This window comes from Pipistrellus kuhlii, unplaced genomic scaffold, assembly GCF_014108245.1.
Source record: "Pipistrellus kuhlii isolate mPipKuh1 unplaced genomic scaffold, mPipKuh1.p scaffold_m20_p_2, whole genome shotgun sequence".
NCBI lineage: Eukaryota > Metazoa > Chordata > Mammalia > Chiroptera > Vespertilionidae > Pipistrellus > Pipistrellus kuhlii.
The window spans coordinates 87,786,934-87,803,120 of record NW_023425515.1 but is presented as its reverse complement, the minus strand read 5'-3'; the positions used below and the strand labels follow the sequence as shown (position 1 = coordinate 87,803,120).

The following is a 16,187-nucleotide window of genomic DNA, read 5'->3' as shown; positions in this document are numbered from 1 at the left end:
ACTCAAGGGTCCCAAGTTTGATTCTGGTCAAGGGCATGTACCTTGTTTGTGGGCACATACCCAGCGGGGGGCAGCTGATTGATGTTTCTCTCTCATGGATGCTTCTAACTCTCTATCCCTCTCCCTTCCTCTGTAAAAAAATCAATAAATATATTTTTAAAAGAAATAAAGGAAACCAATACAGACAGATTAAATAATGTTCCTAAATCCCATGTATATTTATAGGTAAGAATAACCTTAGGGTTTCCTTACTTCAAATCTGCTAGCAGTGATTTCACTGTAAAGACAAACTGTAGACAAATACGCAGTGGGATATTTAATGGAGGGATTTCAGCATGTGGTCCTGAGTAGGGCATTTTGTTGCTTCTTAAACCACACCATCTGATTAGCCATGTTTTTGGCCTCTGAGTACAAAACTGAGTGATACTTTAGCAAAAATAAAACTAAGTTTATACAGTAACACTTTAAGAGTAATTATGACTAGGATTACATTGTTTCTACTTTCATTTTTATATAGTGTCACATAGATATTCTATTTTCTGCATATAATGAGTCCTATTCTTCTGTTCCTATGAAGGGAACCTAATGACCTCATCTTTTTTCCAATGGCACAGTAGGGTGATATCTGTCATGCCTCATCCATTTTCTGTAGCTTTGACTAGATACAAAACTAACAAGGCTAAGGAAATAGTTGTATTTTTAATAGCAGATTTTTACTCATTATCAATTGAAAAAGTCTTATCTGCTCTACTGAAGGGGCTTTTTAAAGCTCCTTCTAAATGTGGGAATTATTTGGATAAGAATCAAAGTCATTATGTTCATAAAATCAATCACTCTAAAAATCATTGAGTTAAAAAGAATACATGAAATCACATAAAAACTACAGGTCAGTAGTCTGGGAGTTCTTTCAAGAAAGGGACCTTGTCATAGTCATCTTTACATCCCAATAAATTGTCATTCCTGGTTTTCATATCTCTCTCCCTCATGAGCTTGACTTCTGAGAGTCTGGAATCTATATTTTTAATTTCTGTTTTTTCAGAGCAAAGCATCATTTAGGAAATACATTTTCAGTAACTGTCTGCTACATGACAAACTCAATTATTTTATACATTAAAAATAATGTTTAATATATCACATAGTGTTGTTCCCCTTGAGATATGGATGTAGTTGAGAGGTAAATGAAAACCCAACTGGGAATGAAGTTGGCTATCAAAGGAATTATGACCAATTATTTAATTTCAATGTCCTATTTTCAACTTCCTAAATGTGCATGTCCTTTTAAAATTATCACATTATTTGAGTTACTGATGTATTGGGCTTAAGGGGTCCACTATATTCTCCAACCCATGTGTTTAGATTTGGGGCCAAGTGAGAAGGTATCTATAATAGTTGGCTGGATTCATTTACCAAATATACATGACACTTGTACTAAAAACAACAACAACAACAACAACAACAAAAAACAAAACAAAAAAACAACAACCACAAAACACTCATGCTACACAAGGTGAATTTTGGAACAGCAATAGTTAGTAATGCTACATTCTAAAAATGACTATTTTTTTATGAGGGTTAGCATAAATGATAAGAAAATGGCTGTTTCACAAAGAAAAATGGCAATACAGTAATTATTACATTTAAAAATATTTATTCTGGTTGGTGTGTGTGTGTGTGTGTGTGTTTTGGTTCAAGGACAAAAAGAATCACAGACTCATTGCTCTTAAGCGTTACAGCTACGGGAGGTAAAAGAGTGTCCTGGCCAACCAGGCTCAGAATTAAGCTAAGTCCAGACCAGTCACTTAGCAGACCAAGCCCACCTAAGAAAATTTGTTTTGACTTTTGAGTTTAGGTGGATTTTTTTTCACATTGAAAAGATAAATATTACATATCTTAAACATTTTAATGCAAATGATGATATGAGGGACACATGTGTACACCTGTTTTTTAGTATATCATTTACTTAACAGTGATGCTTTATCATTGTGCATCTTTAAAACTTGCAAAATGTTTTAACTTATAGTAGTCCTTTAACTGAGTCTGTGCCCTTGTAACATGAGTGTTATTTGGACAAATTAAGGAACCTGAGACTCAGAAAGTTTGAGGCTAAGCTGTAACTCAACTGAGACTAACCCTCTCTTCATCATGTCACTTTTCCCTTAAGACAACTCTTTTTTTTACTCATATTTCAGAAAATACCAAATTTAAAAATTTTGTAAACCCATGGAATTATGTCCAGACACATAATCAGAATGGTAATAAAATTAGTAACAAGCATATGATTTAACTTGAAAATGACCACCTGTCAAAATGTGCTTCAGAACTCAATAGCATAGAATGCATATCCAATAAAAATCCTACCTAGTTTTTTAAAGTCAGTGTTCAGCATTTTCATTTTTGCTTCCACCTGTAACAACAACTTTTTTCTTCCCCAGAAAAGAATGTATTGCAACTGCACAAAATCCAGTCGGACTACTTAGTTATTAAGTGGGTCATTAGAACATGCTGGTTGAAGGCATATACACTGAAGTGAGCAAGGCAATGTTGTATAGTAAACATTAACTCCATAAACGCCCTAAAACACTTAATTAATGAAAACCAAACATGGATAAAACCAACTTACCCTGATTTACAGGCTCCCTTCATCTGGAAACAGCTGCTTAATGTGCTTTTTAAAAACACAGCTTGCTTCTTTCAGTATTAACAAGCTATTATTGTGAGTTATGTCTTTCTTTCAGTATATAAATTCACTTAAAGCGAATGTAGAGAATTTTATAAAATGCAAGTTTAATGTTGTTTTAACATATGCTGTGCTGATATTTTGGAATACTGACAGTTTTGATGAAGGGCAACTCCTTGTGGCTCTCATAAATTTAACTTTTGGCTTTTTAGTTGCCTTGTTTTTTAATGTCAGAACAACTTCTGCTTTTCAAAAATATATGTCCATTGCTGTAAACACAAACTCGTGGCATGGATGAGGATTCAAAGACCATGGCTTTGGCATCAGAACTAGGCTGACTTTTTCATGACATAACCTCACACAAGAGTAGCACTAATATCAGAAAATTGCTGAGGGTTAGAAAGCTGTCAGGTGGATAAAGGAATTCTTACTCGATGAGACTCATCTGTGAAACTAGAATTAACTATACATAGAAACACACTTGTCTACTTTCATCAACTTCATGGGTTTTTCTAACTTGGACATTTTCAATACAGGGGGAAAAAACTGTTCCTTTGTTCTGTGGTATTTTGACTGTGATTCTGTAAAAATGTTTTGAATGCTAGCTACAACTCAAGAGGTTAGATTTTAATACACAAAAGAATAACATTTGTTTATAATGTGTTCACAGTTGAATAAAGAAATTTTAAAAAGCTGAAATAACCATTTTTATCATTACATATTCTATTTCTTTTCTCCTCAAAATTCATAAAATGAGGTCTTCCATCTCTTCACCATTAAATTTTACACTTCCTTTGACTGTGAAATATGTCAAGTGAAAGGCCTTCTAGAATAGGACTAGCAAACTATAATAAATGGAATGTTACTTGGAGAAGATGCTATGGTATTTATATTTGTCAAGCATTTCTAGAAATATGGTAAGACATTTTAAAAAGCTAAAAGTCCTTTTCTCCCTGAAAAAAAAAAGGTAGTACTCCAGTAAATATTGTTTCATAAATGTATAAAGAGAACATTTTTAGCTTACATTTTTATGTATTTGGTTTTATGTAATTATTATAAGTGAACTAATATTTAAAATTTCTATTTGATATCAGTTTTGAGATTTAAAATCTGATTTTCAAGAGCAGCTGTTTATCCTCTACCTTAAATGAATGAAAGGATCAAGAAAGTTGTTAAATTGTGTCAGTAGTGGGACCATTGGTAAATTAATAAAAGTCTTTAATATCTGTTGAGCGTTATAAACTGTTTAATCCATTTAAAACGTGATCTAGCTCCACAACTTTTGGATTTTCACATGCTTCCCCATCAACAGGAATTGGACACACGTGGTCCTGCTCTTCCACTGGATAGATTCCACTGTCCTTATAGGTCTCAGCCCTCCTTCAGGGAAACTTTATCTTCTCTTCCTGATCCAGCCAAATTCTTCTCCACTCCAGGCTTTCTTAGCCCCTTGTACATCTCAATCTTAGCATTTGTTTATGTCTATTTGTTATTACTATGACGACATTGTTTGGGTGATCATTAGACAATTCCCATCTTCCACTTGGGCTCTAAGCACTATGAAGGCAAGGACTGACTTATTTTCTTTTAATTTTATCCCTACATTTTAATATGTTTTTTTTCTTTATTAATTAAGGTATTACATATGTGTTTTTATCCCCCCATTCCCCCCACCCCCCACTCATGCCCTTACCCTCGGTGTCTCTGTCCATTGGTTATGCTTATAGGCATGCATACAAGTTCCTACATTTAAGCAAACTTCCTGGTGCTTATTAGCAGGAACTCAAAAACTGTTTTTGATTGAGTGAAGGTGTTAGTGAATGGACAAGAGATGAGAATGGAACTCACTAACAAACACCACACTGTATTTGCAACCACAAAAGCAGGAATTCCTGAATATAGTAAAAGAACAAACAGATAAGAAATGGAGCTAGAAAAATTGGCAGGTCTAGGTCTTGATAGGACTTTGTGCTAATCCAAAGAATTTTAATTAAGTAGGTATTTTGGATACCATGAAGTATTTTAAACAGGATAGAGAGTTGTTCCACTCTTCATTTTTTAAATAATAACTTAGGAACAATGTGAAGTCAGATTTAGAAGAGGGTATAAGATTCTGGGATATGAGTTAGAAATCTGTGGCATCCTCTGATGATATTTGATGAGGACAGAATCAGGGACAAGAGAAATGAGGATCAAGCCACTGTGATGTCTAAAATACCCCCCTTTGGTTTCAAAAGCTTTTTGCTTTGTTTTTCAGGTGGACCGGCAGCCTCAGTTTATTCAAGGTTACCGTGTGATGTATCGCCAGACCTCAGGCCTGCAGGCCACACCAACATGGCAGAATTTAGATGCTAAAGTCGCAAATGAGCGAAATGCTGTCCTAGTCAATCTCAAAAAGGGGGTGACTTATGAAATTAAAGTACGACCTTACTTTAATGAGTTCCAAGGAATGGATAGTGAATCCAAAACAGTTCGTACTACCGAAGAAGGTCAGTATTCAGATTCTTAACATGAACCTAACTTAGACCATAATGAAACCAATTTCTGTTGAAGTTCTAGTTTATCATCTTTCTTAGAAGAATAGCAAGAGAGATTCTAAAAGAGAATCCAGGAAGTGCTATTTTTCTCTTTTTGTTCTGAGAATCCCATAAAATTTGACAACTCAAAAGAAAAAGAAGAAGAAGGAGGAGAAGGAGAAGGAGAAAAAAGAAGGAGGAGGAGGAGGAGGAGGAAGAGGAGGAGGAGGAGGAGGAGGAGGAGGAGGAGGAGGAAGAAGAAGAAGAAGAAGAAGAAGAAGAAGAAGAAGAAGAAGAAGAAGAAGAAGAAGAAGGCATTCAAATAATTTATAAACATTTGTCCCAATCTTCTTTGTCAGTACATTGGAACTTGATTGCAAGCCCCACCCCCCCCATGGATTAGGCTCAGTTGGCTTCACCAAAACAGGCTACTAGAAACTCAAGAGCACAGGCTGTTCATTGTCATGCCTCTTTTGTTGGTGCAGTAAAGAATGACATTTTCTTCTTGAAGTTTTCTTCCCCATGGCCTCTGCTGATCTGACTCATATTTCTAATTCAGAAGTCTGCATGTTTGCAATAGTTTTCTCCTTGGAATTTTTTTTCTGTCCTCCCTGAACTTTTCTTCCTGTACTTTAAAGTCAAGTGAGAGACATGAAATAAATGTAAGCTCAACCAGTCAATTTACTACAATGTTTCCCCGAAAATAAGACATCCTCCTAAAATAAGACCCAGTGCATGGAAAGATAAGACATCCCCTGAAAATAAGATCTAGTGCATCTTTGGGAGCAAAAATTAACATAAGACTGTCTTATTTTCAGGGAAACAGGGTAGTGTCTTCTTTACTTAACTACAGGCCTATGATAAATTCTATCATAAAAGTACAAAAATGTCAGATGCCAAGTAAAATAAATTTTCTCCTTTTTTGTTTTTGTACTAATTTTATGTATAGGCTCCATTTAAAAAAAAAAAAAAAGCCCCCCCCCCTTTTTTCTAAACATACTTTATATAAATTAATATACTAAATTTGAGAAAATGCGTATTGGTTGTTCATGCTAATGTGTAAATGCTCATTTGAGCTTTTCAAGTATGCATGTCTTATAATAAGCACCACATGAAAATGTTATCTTAACATTGGTTTACAGTGTGATACATTGACGGGCAGAAGTGTAGGTTTTTAAGGCATCACTAATATATGTTTAGGATATGTAAAGAAAAAAATACTAAAAATTAATATTAGAGTCATCACCATTACATTTTATTTTAGGTTGAATAGGTGTAGTACTACCAAGTGGGATAATTCACTACAGAATCCTACATTGAAGTACTGGTCTACTTCCAAAATCAATTCCACTCACTTAGACTTGTCCCCTGGTTTAGACATTTGTCACCCATTGTGGTATGTTCATCTCTGATTTCTGAGACCTTGTGAAAGTAACAAATGGAGCTCAGCTGGCCTGTGCCAGAGAATGATGAGTGGTGATTTGGGTTCTTTCACATCCATAGAGAGAAGCTGGGCACAGGAATAATTTACCTGTAAAGAAGCATGCGTGGTGTTCTCTCCAAGCCAGCAGAAAGGCCAATGAAAAACTAGCTCTCATAAGTTATTTTTCAATACTATCTACTTAATAACTACAAAACTGGTAGACAGTGGTGGGATGTATATCATCATGCCACATTTCGGAGCAATATTGTCACATAGAAGAAGAATAAAGGGTGGTATTGTGGTATGTGTATGCCCTGCATCTGAATGCAAATATGACCAAAATTTACCAAACATGGGAGACTTTATAGACAGGCTTTAAAATGTATTTTACAATTCAATTGCATATATTTTCAAAGGGCTAAATCATGTAGACTTATGCAAGCATCAATAATTCTTTGAATTTTGTTTTAACTGTAAGGATTTTGATATTGATTTTTCTCCTTTGCTTTAAACTCAGAGGTTCACTGAGAATTCATGCTTTCCATCAGAATTAGAATTTGTTAGCTCTCAAATACACTGTATGGGAGGCACTGTAGTATAAAATCGCAAAATTCTTCTCACTCACCTTTTTTCAGTGGGATTATAGAAGAAACCATAAAGGAAGCAAATGTGTAAGAAGTTAAAATGTGTCCATGAGACATTTGACCCAAAATGAACTGTTTTCATTTCTATATTCAGAGTTCCTTGCCCACCAGTATAAAATAAGTCTGAAATCTTAAATTATGAGTCAATTTAGAGTAGTAAATTATTTTGTCCAATATGAAAACACAAGCATTTTTCATTTGTTGGTGAAATTTATAGCTGTATCTCTGTTTTTATTAATAAAACTAAAATAAATAGATTGTCAATAATGCCATCACTTAGAGGTAATGACTAATAAAATGTTAGATCAAAGTTGTATAATTAGACATACCTGTGTTCAAATTCTACCTTGTTTTTACCTGGTTATTGTGATAATTAAAACTGACACTTAGCTCTGTGCTAGGTATATAGAAATTATTCATCATAATGTTAGCTGTTAAATTTATTGTTTAGTACATAGTACTACAGCTATTGTATTTACTCTAAATCCATCTGTTATATTTAAAAGATTTTTATAAAAACTGTCACTCTTGAATATTATATGCACAGTTAGAATACTGGAACCAGAATCTTCTGCTTCTTCTCCTCATATTCGTATTCTGCAAACACCGTTAATGCACACCAAGACTTACAGTTTGTGTTTATTCCAATTGCTTCTTTTACAGCCCCAAGCGCTCCCCCACAGTCTGTCACTGTGCTGACAGTCGGAAGCCACAACATCACAAGTATTAGTGTTTCCTGGGATCCTCCTCCTCCAGATCATCAGAATGGAATCATCCAAGAGTACAAGGTAGGGCCTGTATGAAGAAGGAAGGTTCACAGAGCAGGCTCCAAGGGAAGTCTCCAGATCGCAAGAATGAGGCACATCCCCAGTGTCCCTCTTTTTGAATTTGAGTATAAAATAATATTTACATATTTGTGTGACAGTTAAAAAACATACACACACACACACAAAAGGATAAGCCTAAGGTCACAGATAATACAAACTCAGTTGCACAAGTAAACCATAATTGTGGAGAGGGTTTTTTTTTTTTGTGTGTGTGTGTGTGTGTGTGTGTGTGTGTGTGTGTTTCTGATTAGATTGCTGTGCAACACATAGTAGCATTTTTAACTTGTGTTCTCAGAAAAAGGTGCTTCCAGGGTTTAGAGTCATGAGGTGTGAATGGGAGGGTTGGTAACTCCCATTCTGCTTTTATCTGCTTTTATCTGCTTTTATCAATGTACTGAAATTTTCCAAAATATTTCATTAAAAAATGGAAGCCATTAAATACATTTTGAAAAAACTGGGTTACCAAAAAATGGCTGATTATCTAAATTTTCAGTTGAACTTGTTACTATTTAGAAACAGTATAGGGGGGAGAATCAAGATGGCACCATAGGTAAACACCTATACTTGCTGCCTCTCACAACCACACCAAAACTACAACTAAATGAGAAAGCAACTATCATCTGGAACCACAGGAAAACTGGCTGAGGGGAATTCTACAACTAGAAGGGAAGAGAAAAGCACATTGAGACTGGTAGAAGGTGCAGCAGTGTGGAGGTATTTGAGGAATGTGCAAAACAGGCTGACAACTGGGTGCACTGTTGTTTTCAATTGGGAGGAAGATACAAGCTCCCAATCGCTCTGAACTCCAGTTCTGGACTAGACGCTAGATTCATACTGGGAGAAACTGGAGTCTGGCACCAAGCTGGAATTCAAGGGCAGCTTTCTCTGAGAGGTGCCCTTAGCGATCATAATTCCTGTGTGGGGGTGTGGGACACAGAGACTCAGAGACATGGAGACACAGAGATGTGGAGACTTGGAGATGTGGAAATGGCTGACTAGCAGCCATTGCTGTTTGCTCTGCTCTGGTGATTCTCTGACACCTTGCCTCACCCATTTACAACCCCAGCCAAGCTATGCACAGTGGATTTTGCATATGAATGGGCTGGCTTTTCACAGTCGAACCTACAAAACTGCAGGGGTCAGAGAGCTCAAAAGCATCTAAAAGAAGGGCCAAGGCTCTTGGTTGCAGTAGCCAGCCTTGCTTCACATCATCAGGGCACTTCCAAACCCCAAACAAAGAAGAAGAATCTGCAGATTTCTCTGTAGCCCCTGCTGAGTGGTCTTAGGTAGTGGCTGACCTTGCATCTCCTTGGAGATCCAAGAGCCAGTGTACCCAGTGTCAGTGTGAGACAATGTCAGATTACAAATCTTCACATCCATAAGAGACACACTCAAGAGACAGACTCAGTGAGCACCAAAGCACCACTGAAGCAAGTCTTGCCCCATAAGGTTGTCTCTAGCACATAAGTTCTCCCATCATACATACAACTGATCCTCACAGCCAATTGGCTTGGAGATCAATTCCTCCCAGTGATACCAACAACAATCAAGGCTTAACTACAACAAGACTGTGCACACAGCTCACAAATGGATGCACCGAGAGTGTTCACCTCAGGTGATGGTGAAGGCTGACCTACTGGGTACTATAGGACACTTAGCACAGAAGGCCACTCTATCAACACAGGGAAAAAAGCCAAAATGGAGAGACAAAGAAACATGTCACAAATGAAAGAAATGGGGGAAAGAAAGTTACTGATATAGAGTTCTAAGCCACAGTTATAAGGTTACTCAAGAATCTTCTAGAAACCTCTGAGGAACTTAGTGAGACCTTCAAGGATATTAGTGAGAATGCCAAAAAAAAAAAAAAAAAAAAAAAAAAAAGGAAAAGGACCAGTCAGAAATTAAGCATAGACTGACTGAAATAAAGAAAAAATATACAGAAATTCAACAGTAGATTAGAGAATTTCAAGAATCAAGTCAACAATTTGAAATACAAGGTTGCAAAAAATACCCAACTGGAGGAGCAAAAAGAGAAAAGAATCCAAATATATGAAGATAGGAGCCTCTGGCACAACTTCAAGCATACCAACTTCTGAATTATGGGGTGCCAGAAGAAGAGAAAAATCAAGATTTTGAAAACCTATTTGAAGAAATAATGACAGAAAACTTTCCCTGCCTGGTGAAACAAATGGACTTACAAGTCCAGAAAGAGCACAGAACTCCAAAGAAGAGGAATCTAAAGAGGGCCACACCAAGACACACCATAATTAAAATGCCAAGAGCAAAAGGCAAAGAGGGAATCTTAAAAACAGCAAGAGAAAAACAGTTAGTTACCTATAAGGGAGTACCCATATGACTGATAGCTGATTTCTCAGTTGGGGGTGATCAGCTGATTTCTCTGAAATTATGAGTGGCAAGAAATATTCAAAATGATGACTAGCAAGAACTTACAACTAAGATTAGTCTACTCAGCAAAGCTATCATTATTAATTGAAGGTCAGATAAAGAGCTTCACCAACAAGAAAAAGCTAAAGGAGTTCATCACCACCAAACTAGTATTATATGAAATGCTGAAGGGTATTCTTTAAGAAGAGGAAGAATAAGAAAAGGGAAAAGATAAAAATTATGAACAACAAAGTGACAACAAGTACATATCTAACAAAAGGTGAATCTAAAAATCAAGTGAATAAAAAAAATCTGATGAATAGAGTAAACTGGTGAATATAATAGAATCAGGGGCATAGAAATGGAGTGGACTGACAATTCTCAGGGTGAAGGGGTGTAGGGGGTGCAGGAAGAGATTGGACAAAATCTTACACCTATGGATGAGGACAGTGGCGGATGATAATAGCATGGGGTGGGGTATGAACCAGGTTGAGGAGAGCTACAGGGGGAAAAAGAGGAACATCTGTAATAATCTGAACAATAAATGTTTATTTACAAAAAGAAACAGTATATATTTATTGTTTCTTCATCATCATTTGATTTTTATAAACACAAGATATATAACTGCAAAATAAAATTCTGATTAGGTGATGTAATTAGAGCACATTAAACCTCATTAAAACTTGCAAAAATTTAAAACTATAGTTTTTTACTAGTAAATATTTTCATAATTCTGAGAACAATAACTAGACAGTTCTATTAGATAGAAAACAACACACCCTACTTGGCCCCAGAAATTAATGTATGGTATGTGAAATTAAGCTGAATTGTTTCACACAAAACATTACAGATTGAATTATGTTATTTCTAAGAAAAATTATAAACTTAAAATATAATTTTTAAAATGTATAGTTAACTTACTGAAACAAGTGGGGAAAATGTGCATAAGCACTTAAAATTATTCCCATCAGATTAAAAAAACATGGGTATAAGAAATATGAGAATAACGTGATTTAAAACAGAAAAACTATATAGATTTTAAAGATTTTTCAGTTTTAGGACACATTGTTTTAAGAGCAACAATAATCTGCTATGGTGTGTGTGTGTGTTTGTGAGTTTTGATAAGGTTATCATTTTACTATTGCTTAACCTGAGACTAAATATCCTAAACTTCCATCTACTTAAAAATTAATTTTTTTACATGACAAATTTTGTCACAAATTATAAGCTTTCTCAATTATATGAGATTGCCATATTTTGGTAACAATATATATTTAGGTCAGGAATAAATATTCCTCCAAAGTAACACAGGTATCATAGTGTAAATCAAAGAAATATACAATTCACAAATATCGTTTTAAAGAATTAGCTTCAGGAAGTTTACCTATGCCAGAAATAAACCCTTTATGTTCTTTATGTATCTAGATTGTAAAATACTATAAAATAAGAATACAAATATATATAGAGAGAGCACATTTCTTTTTATAACACTTTTCACAGTAACAGATTTCCATATCCCAGAAGAATGTATGCCTTAAAATTTTATTATTACTAGAAGTAAAAATCCAACTTTCATCACATTAGTATTTAAAAACTTCCCAACACTTTGTTCTCATGCATATGTACTTGCGTGTGGATATATTGATCAATATTAAGATTTATTACTATCAATGTAAGTATTCACTTTAATTTTATCTCAGTCAATACCTATAACTTAAGTCAATTAATCTTGTTAGCTACTTCTATGTAAGTTAATATTTTCTTAAATGAAATATAAATTACTTAGATGTACACATATGTACTTTGAATATTACAAGTTACAGTCATATTTTAATAGATTATATGTATAATTAATCTTGAAAAGTAAATTAAGAAGAGGAATTTATGTTTTAATCCCTATGCAAATGCTGTTTTCAACCAGGGACCACTGTATACGGGCTTTAAGTGAATTACTGTGTTATGAGCATTCAGTGTTGATTATTAGATATAAAGGAATATGGCATAGTTTCAGCTCTCCTTATTGTTCTTTCCTTAATTCTCACACACACACACACACACACACACACACACACACACACACTGCAGAAATTATGCTTTAAAAATGTCAATAACAAATACTTCTATAAGCCTAGGAAGTAGTTGATCACTACTAAATATATTTTATCTTTTATATTGATCTAATTATGAGAAAGGATAATCCTACATTTTTTGTTTTGTTATTCCCTTTACATTTCTATAGATCTGGTGTCTTGGAAATGAAACACGATTTCATATCAACAAAAGTGTGGATGCAGCCATTCGGTCTGTAATAATTAGTGGATTATTCCCAGGTATTCAATACCGGGTAGAGGTTGCAGCAAGTACCAGTGCAGGGGTTGGAGTAAAAAGTGAACCACAACCAATAATAATCGGTGAGTACCAACCTATGTTGTCTGTGCATAATAATTTAGCTGGTGGCATGTAGATAATTTTTGAATCTCCATCCTGACAGTGGATATGCAGTAATGAATGAATGGGTAAACACATCAGGTTAGCTGACTAGAGTTGCTTACAAAAATGATTAGCAATTGCTCATGCTGTTAAGACTCCCATAAACTTCTTAAAATTATAATTACTGAGTTTAACTGCTGAAAGGTTATTTGAAAATTATGTTTAATCAATAGTTTTACTAGTAATGTTGATACCAATCTATCTATATATATATATATATATATATATATATATATATATATATATATATATATATATATATACATACACATAAACCCTAAGCAACTGGTCGACTATTCAACCGGTCACTATCACAGGCACTGACCACCAGGGGGTCGTGCATTCTCTACAGCAGAAGTGCCACTCATCTGACCAATTGAAGGGTACCAGATGCTGGGCTCACAGCTGGCTGGCGAGTGCAGCTGTGGTGATGTGAGTCCCTCCCGCCTCTGCAACAGCACTTCTGAGCAGCAGCAGGCACAGCGGGACTGGAATGAGTGAGAACAGCATGGTGCCCACCCTGGGCTCATGTTCCTCTCAAGCTATCTGCAGCTTCATGCACTGCAATGTATGCCGAGGGGTCCCAAATTGCAAGAGGTCACAGGCCAGGGACTCCACAGGTACACACATGCATGCAGTGGACCTCTAGTGAAATATAATAGGAAATGAGGGAATTATCCAAGGAAGTGTATTATACTTCAAATCTATGTGCTTTTTCTTAGCCAAAAACAACAACAACAGCAACAACAACAGCAAAGGTCAAAATTTAATCAGAAACAGGCCCAAAGAAACTTTGTAATCTATATATACTATCCTGAAGAAGAAATCCCTATTAAGTCTACTATCATTATTATAGAAAATTGTTCCCAATCACTATGGATTATGTTTGCCTATTCTTAAAATACATATAAATGGAACGGTACAGAACATAATATTTTGCATCTGGCTTCTTTCACTAAACATAATGTCTTTTTGTTTGTTTGTTTGTTTGTTTTTGTTTGTGTGTATAAATATAGAGAGAGAGCAATTAATAATTCTGAGCAGTATTAATTTATGTGAATATATCATATGTTATTTGTTTACTCTTCAGAGAATGAATATTCTTGTATAAGTCACATTGAGAACATATATTTGAAAGAAATAACTAGAAGTTGAATATGTAGGTAACAGGATTGATATACTTTGATTTTATAAAAGACTTTACATGTTTTTTTTTCAAATTGTATACTTTTATAGGATCTCTAGCAAAGAATATTATTTCCAACTAGAAGCCTGGTGTTCAAAATTTGTGCATGTAGGGGTGGGAAGGTGGGGGTTGTCTCTCATCCCAGCTTGCACTCTCTTTAATCTGGGACTCCTTGGGTGATATCCAACTCTCACAGGGATCAGGCCTAAACCAGCAGTCAGACATCCCTCTCACAACCTAGGAATGCTGGCTCCTAACTGCTCGCCTGCTTGGTTGCCTGCCTGATTGACACTTATCTACTCCCCTGCTGGCCTGATCGCCCCCAACTGTCCTCCTCTGCCAACTTGATAGCCCACAACTTCCCTCCCCTGCCAGCCTGGTTGCCCCCAACTGCCATCCCCTGCCAGCCTGATCTCACTCCCAACTGCCCTCCATGTTGGCTTGCTCTCCCCCCAACTGCCCTCCCATGCTGGCCTGCTCCCCCACCACCACCAACTGTCCTCCTCTGCAGGCCTGGCTGCCCCCAACTGACCTCCCCTACTGGCCTGATCACCCACAACTGCCCTCCTTAGCCTGCCATCTGTGGTGGCCATCTTGTGAAAACATTGCATGAGGGCATCATATAAGGTTTTTATTATATAGGATATTTCCATATTGTACCAACATTTGATGTTGCCAGTTTGTAATTTTAGCCATTCTTGTGAGCGTAAAAATATTCACTTCAATTTTCTTTGCTGAGTAAAGATGATGAGCAAGTTTACATGAACATATTAGGCATTCACTTTTTTTTGTAAAATATCTTAAATCTTTAACTTTTTAAAAGTATGTTGTTTGCCTCCTGCTACTGATTAGAAGAAATTCTATAACCACTCTGTATACAAATTCCTTGTTCTCTATTCATTTTCTTAATAATTTTTTTATGAGCAATTTTTAAATTTAGTGCATTACAGTTTATCAAACTATTTTTTTTTATATTTACTGCTTCCTAGGAAATTGTGTCCTGCCTCTAGTGAAGATATTTTCTTCTACGAGCTTTATAATTTTAACTTTTATGCTTAAGAATGTAATTTGTCTTCAAATAATTCATGTGGTCTGAGGGTTGAGGCTTACTTATTTCCAAGTGTATATTAAATTGCATTGGCATCATTTATTAACTTTCCTTTTTCCAGTTAACCGTATTGGATCTATTACTGGATTCCCTGTGATGTTCCTTGTTATTATATGTCTGTCCATCTGCCAAACCACTGTTTTGATTACTGTAGCTTATAGAAAGTTATGAGATCAGATAATGTGAATACTCCCTTAATTTCTTCTGCAAAATTGTTTTGGCAGAACTGTTTCAAAGCAGCTTGTTAGTTTCTACAAAATATTATTGGAATGTTTTTTGAAAACACAGTGAATCTATGCATCAAATTGGAGAGATTAATTTTTTTATTGTTGAGAAATTAAGCATTTTAATAGTGAGTCATTCTCTCCAGAAATATGACGTATCTCTCCATTATTTACCTTTAATTTCTCTCAATAATATTTTGTCATTTTCAAAGTATGGTTGTGTTAAACTTTTTTTTCTGAATATTTGATTTTTATACTAAGAGGGTTCATAAAATTTTATCAACTATTCTATATTATACACTGAGTAGCCAGATCATTAAGATCTCTGAATGCATAATAATCTGGCCACTCAGTGTATATTTTTTATCTAATAAAAGATTAATATACAAATTGATGGTCACTCCAATACTCAAGATGGCTGTCCCCATGTGGTCAAAGATGGCTGCTACAAGATTGCTGGCAGGGGAGGGCAGTTGTGGGAAATCAGGTCTGCAGGGTACAGCGGTTAGTGGGGACCAGGACTGCAGGGGAGGGCAGTTTGGGGCAACCAGACCTTTAGCAGAGGGTAGTTTGGGGCTACCAGGCCTTCATAGGAGGGCAGTTGTGGGGGACCACGCCTTCATGGGAGGGCAGTTGGGGGGAACCAGGCCTGCAGGGGAGAGTAGTTGTGGGGAGCAGTCGGGGGGAGCAGGCTAGCAGGGGAGGGC

The 16,187-nt window shown here is 35.8% G+C and overlaps 1 protein-coding gene across 19 annotated transcripts in view; it reads left to right on the top strand.

Annotated features, from left to right (window-relative positions):
- The window catches only part of ROBO2 (roundabout guidance receptor 2), a 1,761,697-nt gene that overhangs the window by 1,673,955 nt on the left and 71,555 nt on the right, over positions 1-16,187 (top strand). For all 19 annotated transcript variants that reach the window (XM_045584073.1, XM_045584072.1, XM_036444354.2 and 16 more), the window contains 3 exons: positions 4,935-5,166; positions 7,924-8,048; positions 12,712-12,883. In XM_045584073.1, coding sequence (XP_045440029.1) covers positions 4,935-5,166; positions 7,924-8,048; positions 12,712-12,883 — 529 coding nt within the window. The remainder of the gene's footprint in view (positions 1-4,934; positions 5,167-7,923; positions 8,049-12,711; positions 12,884-16,187) is intronic.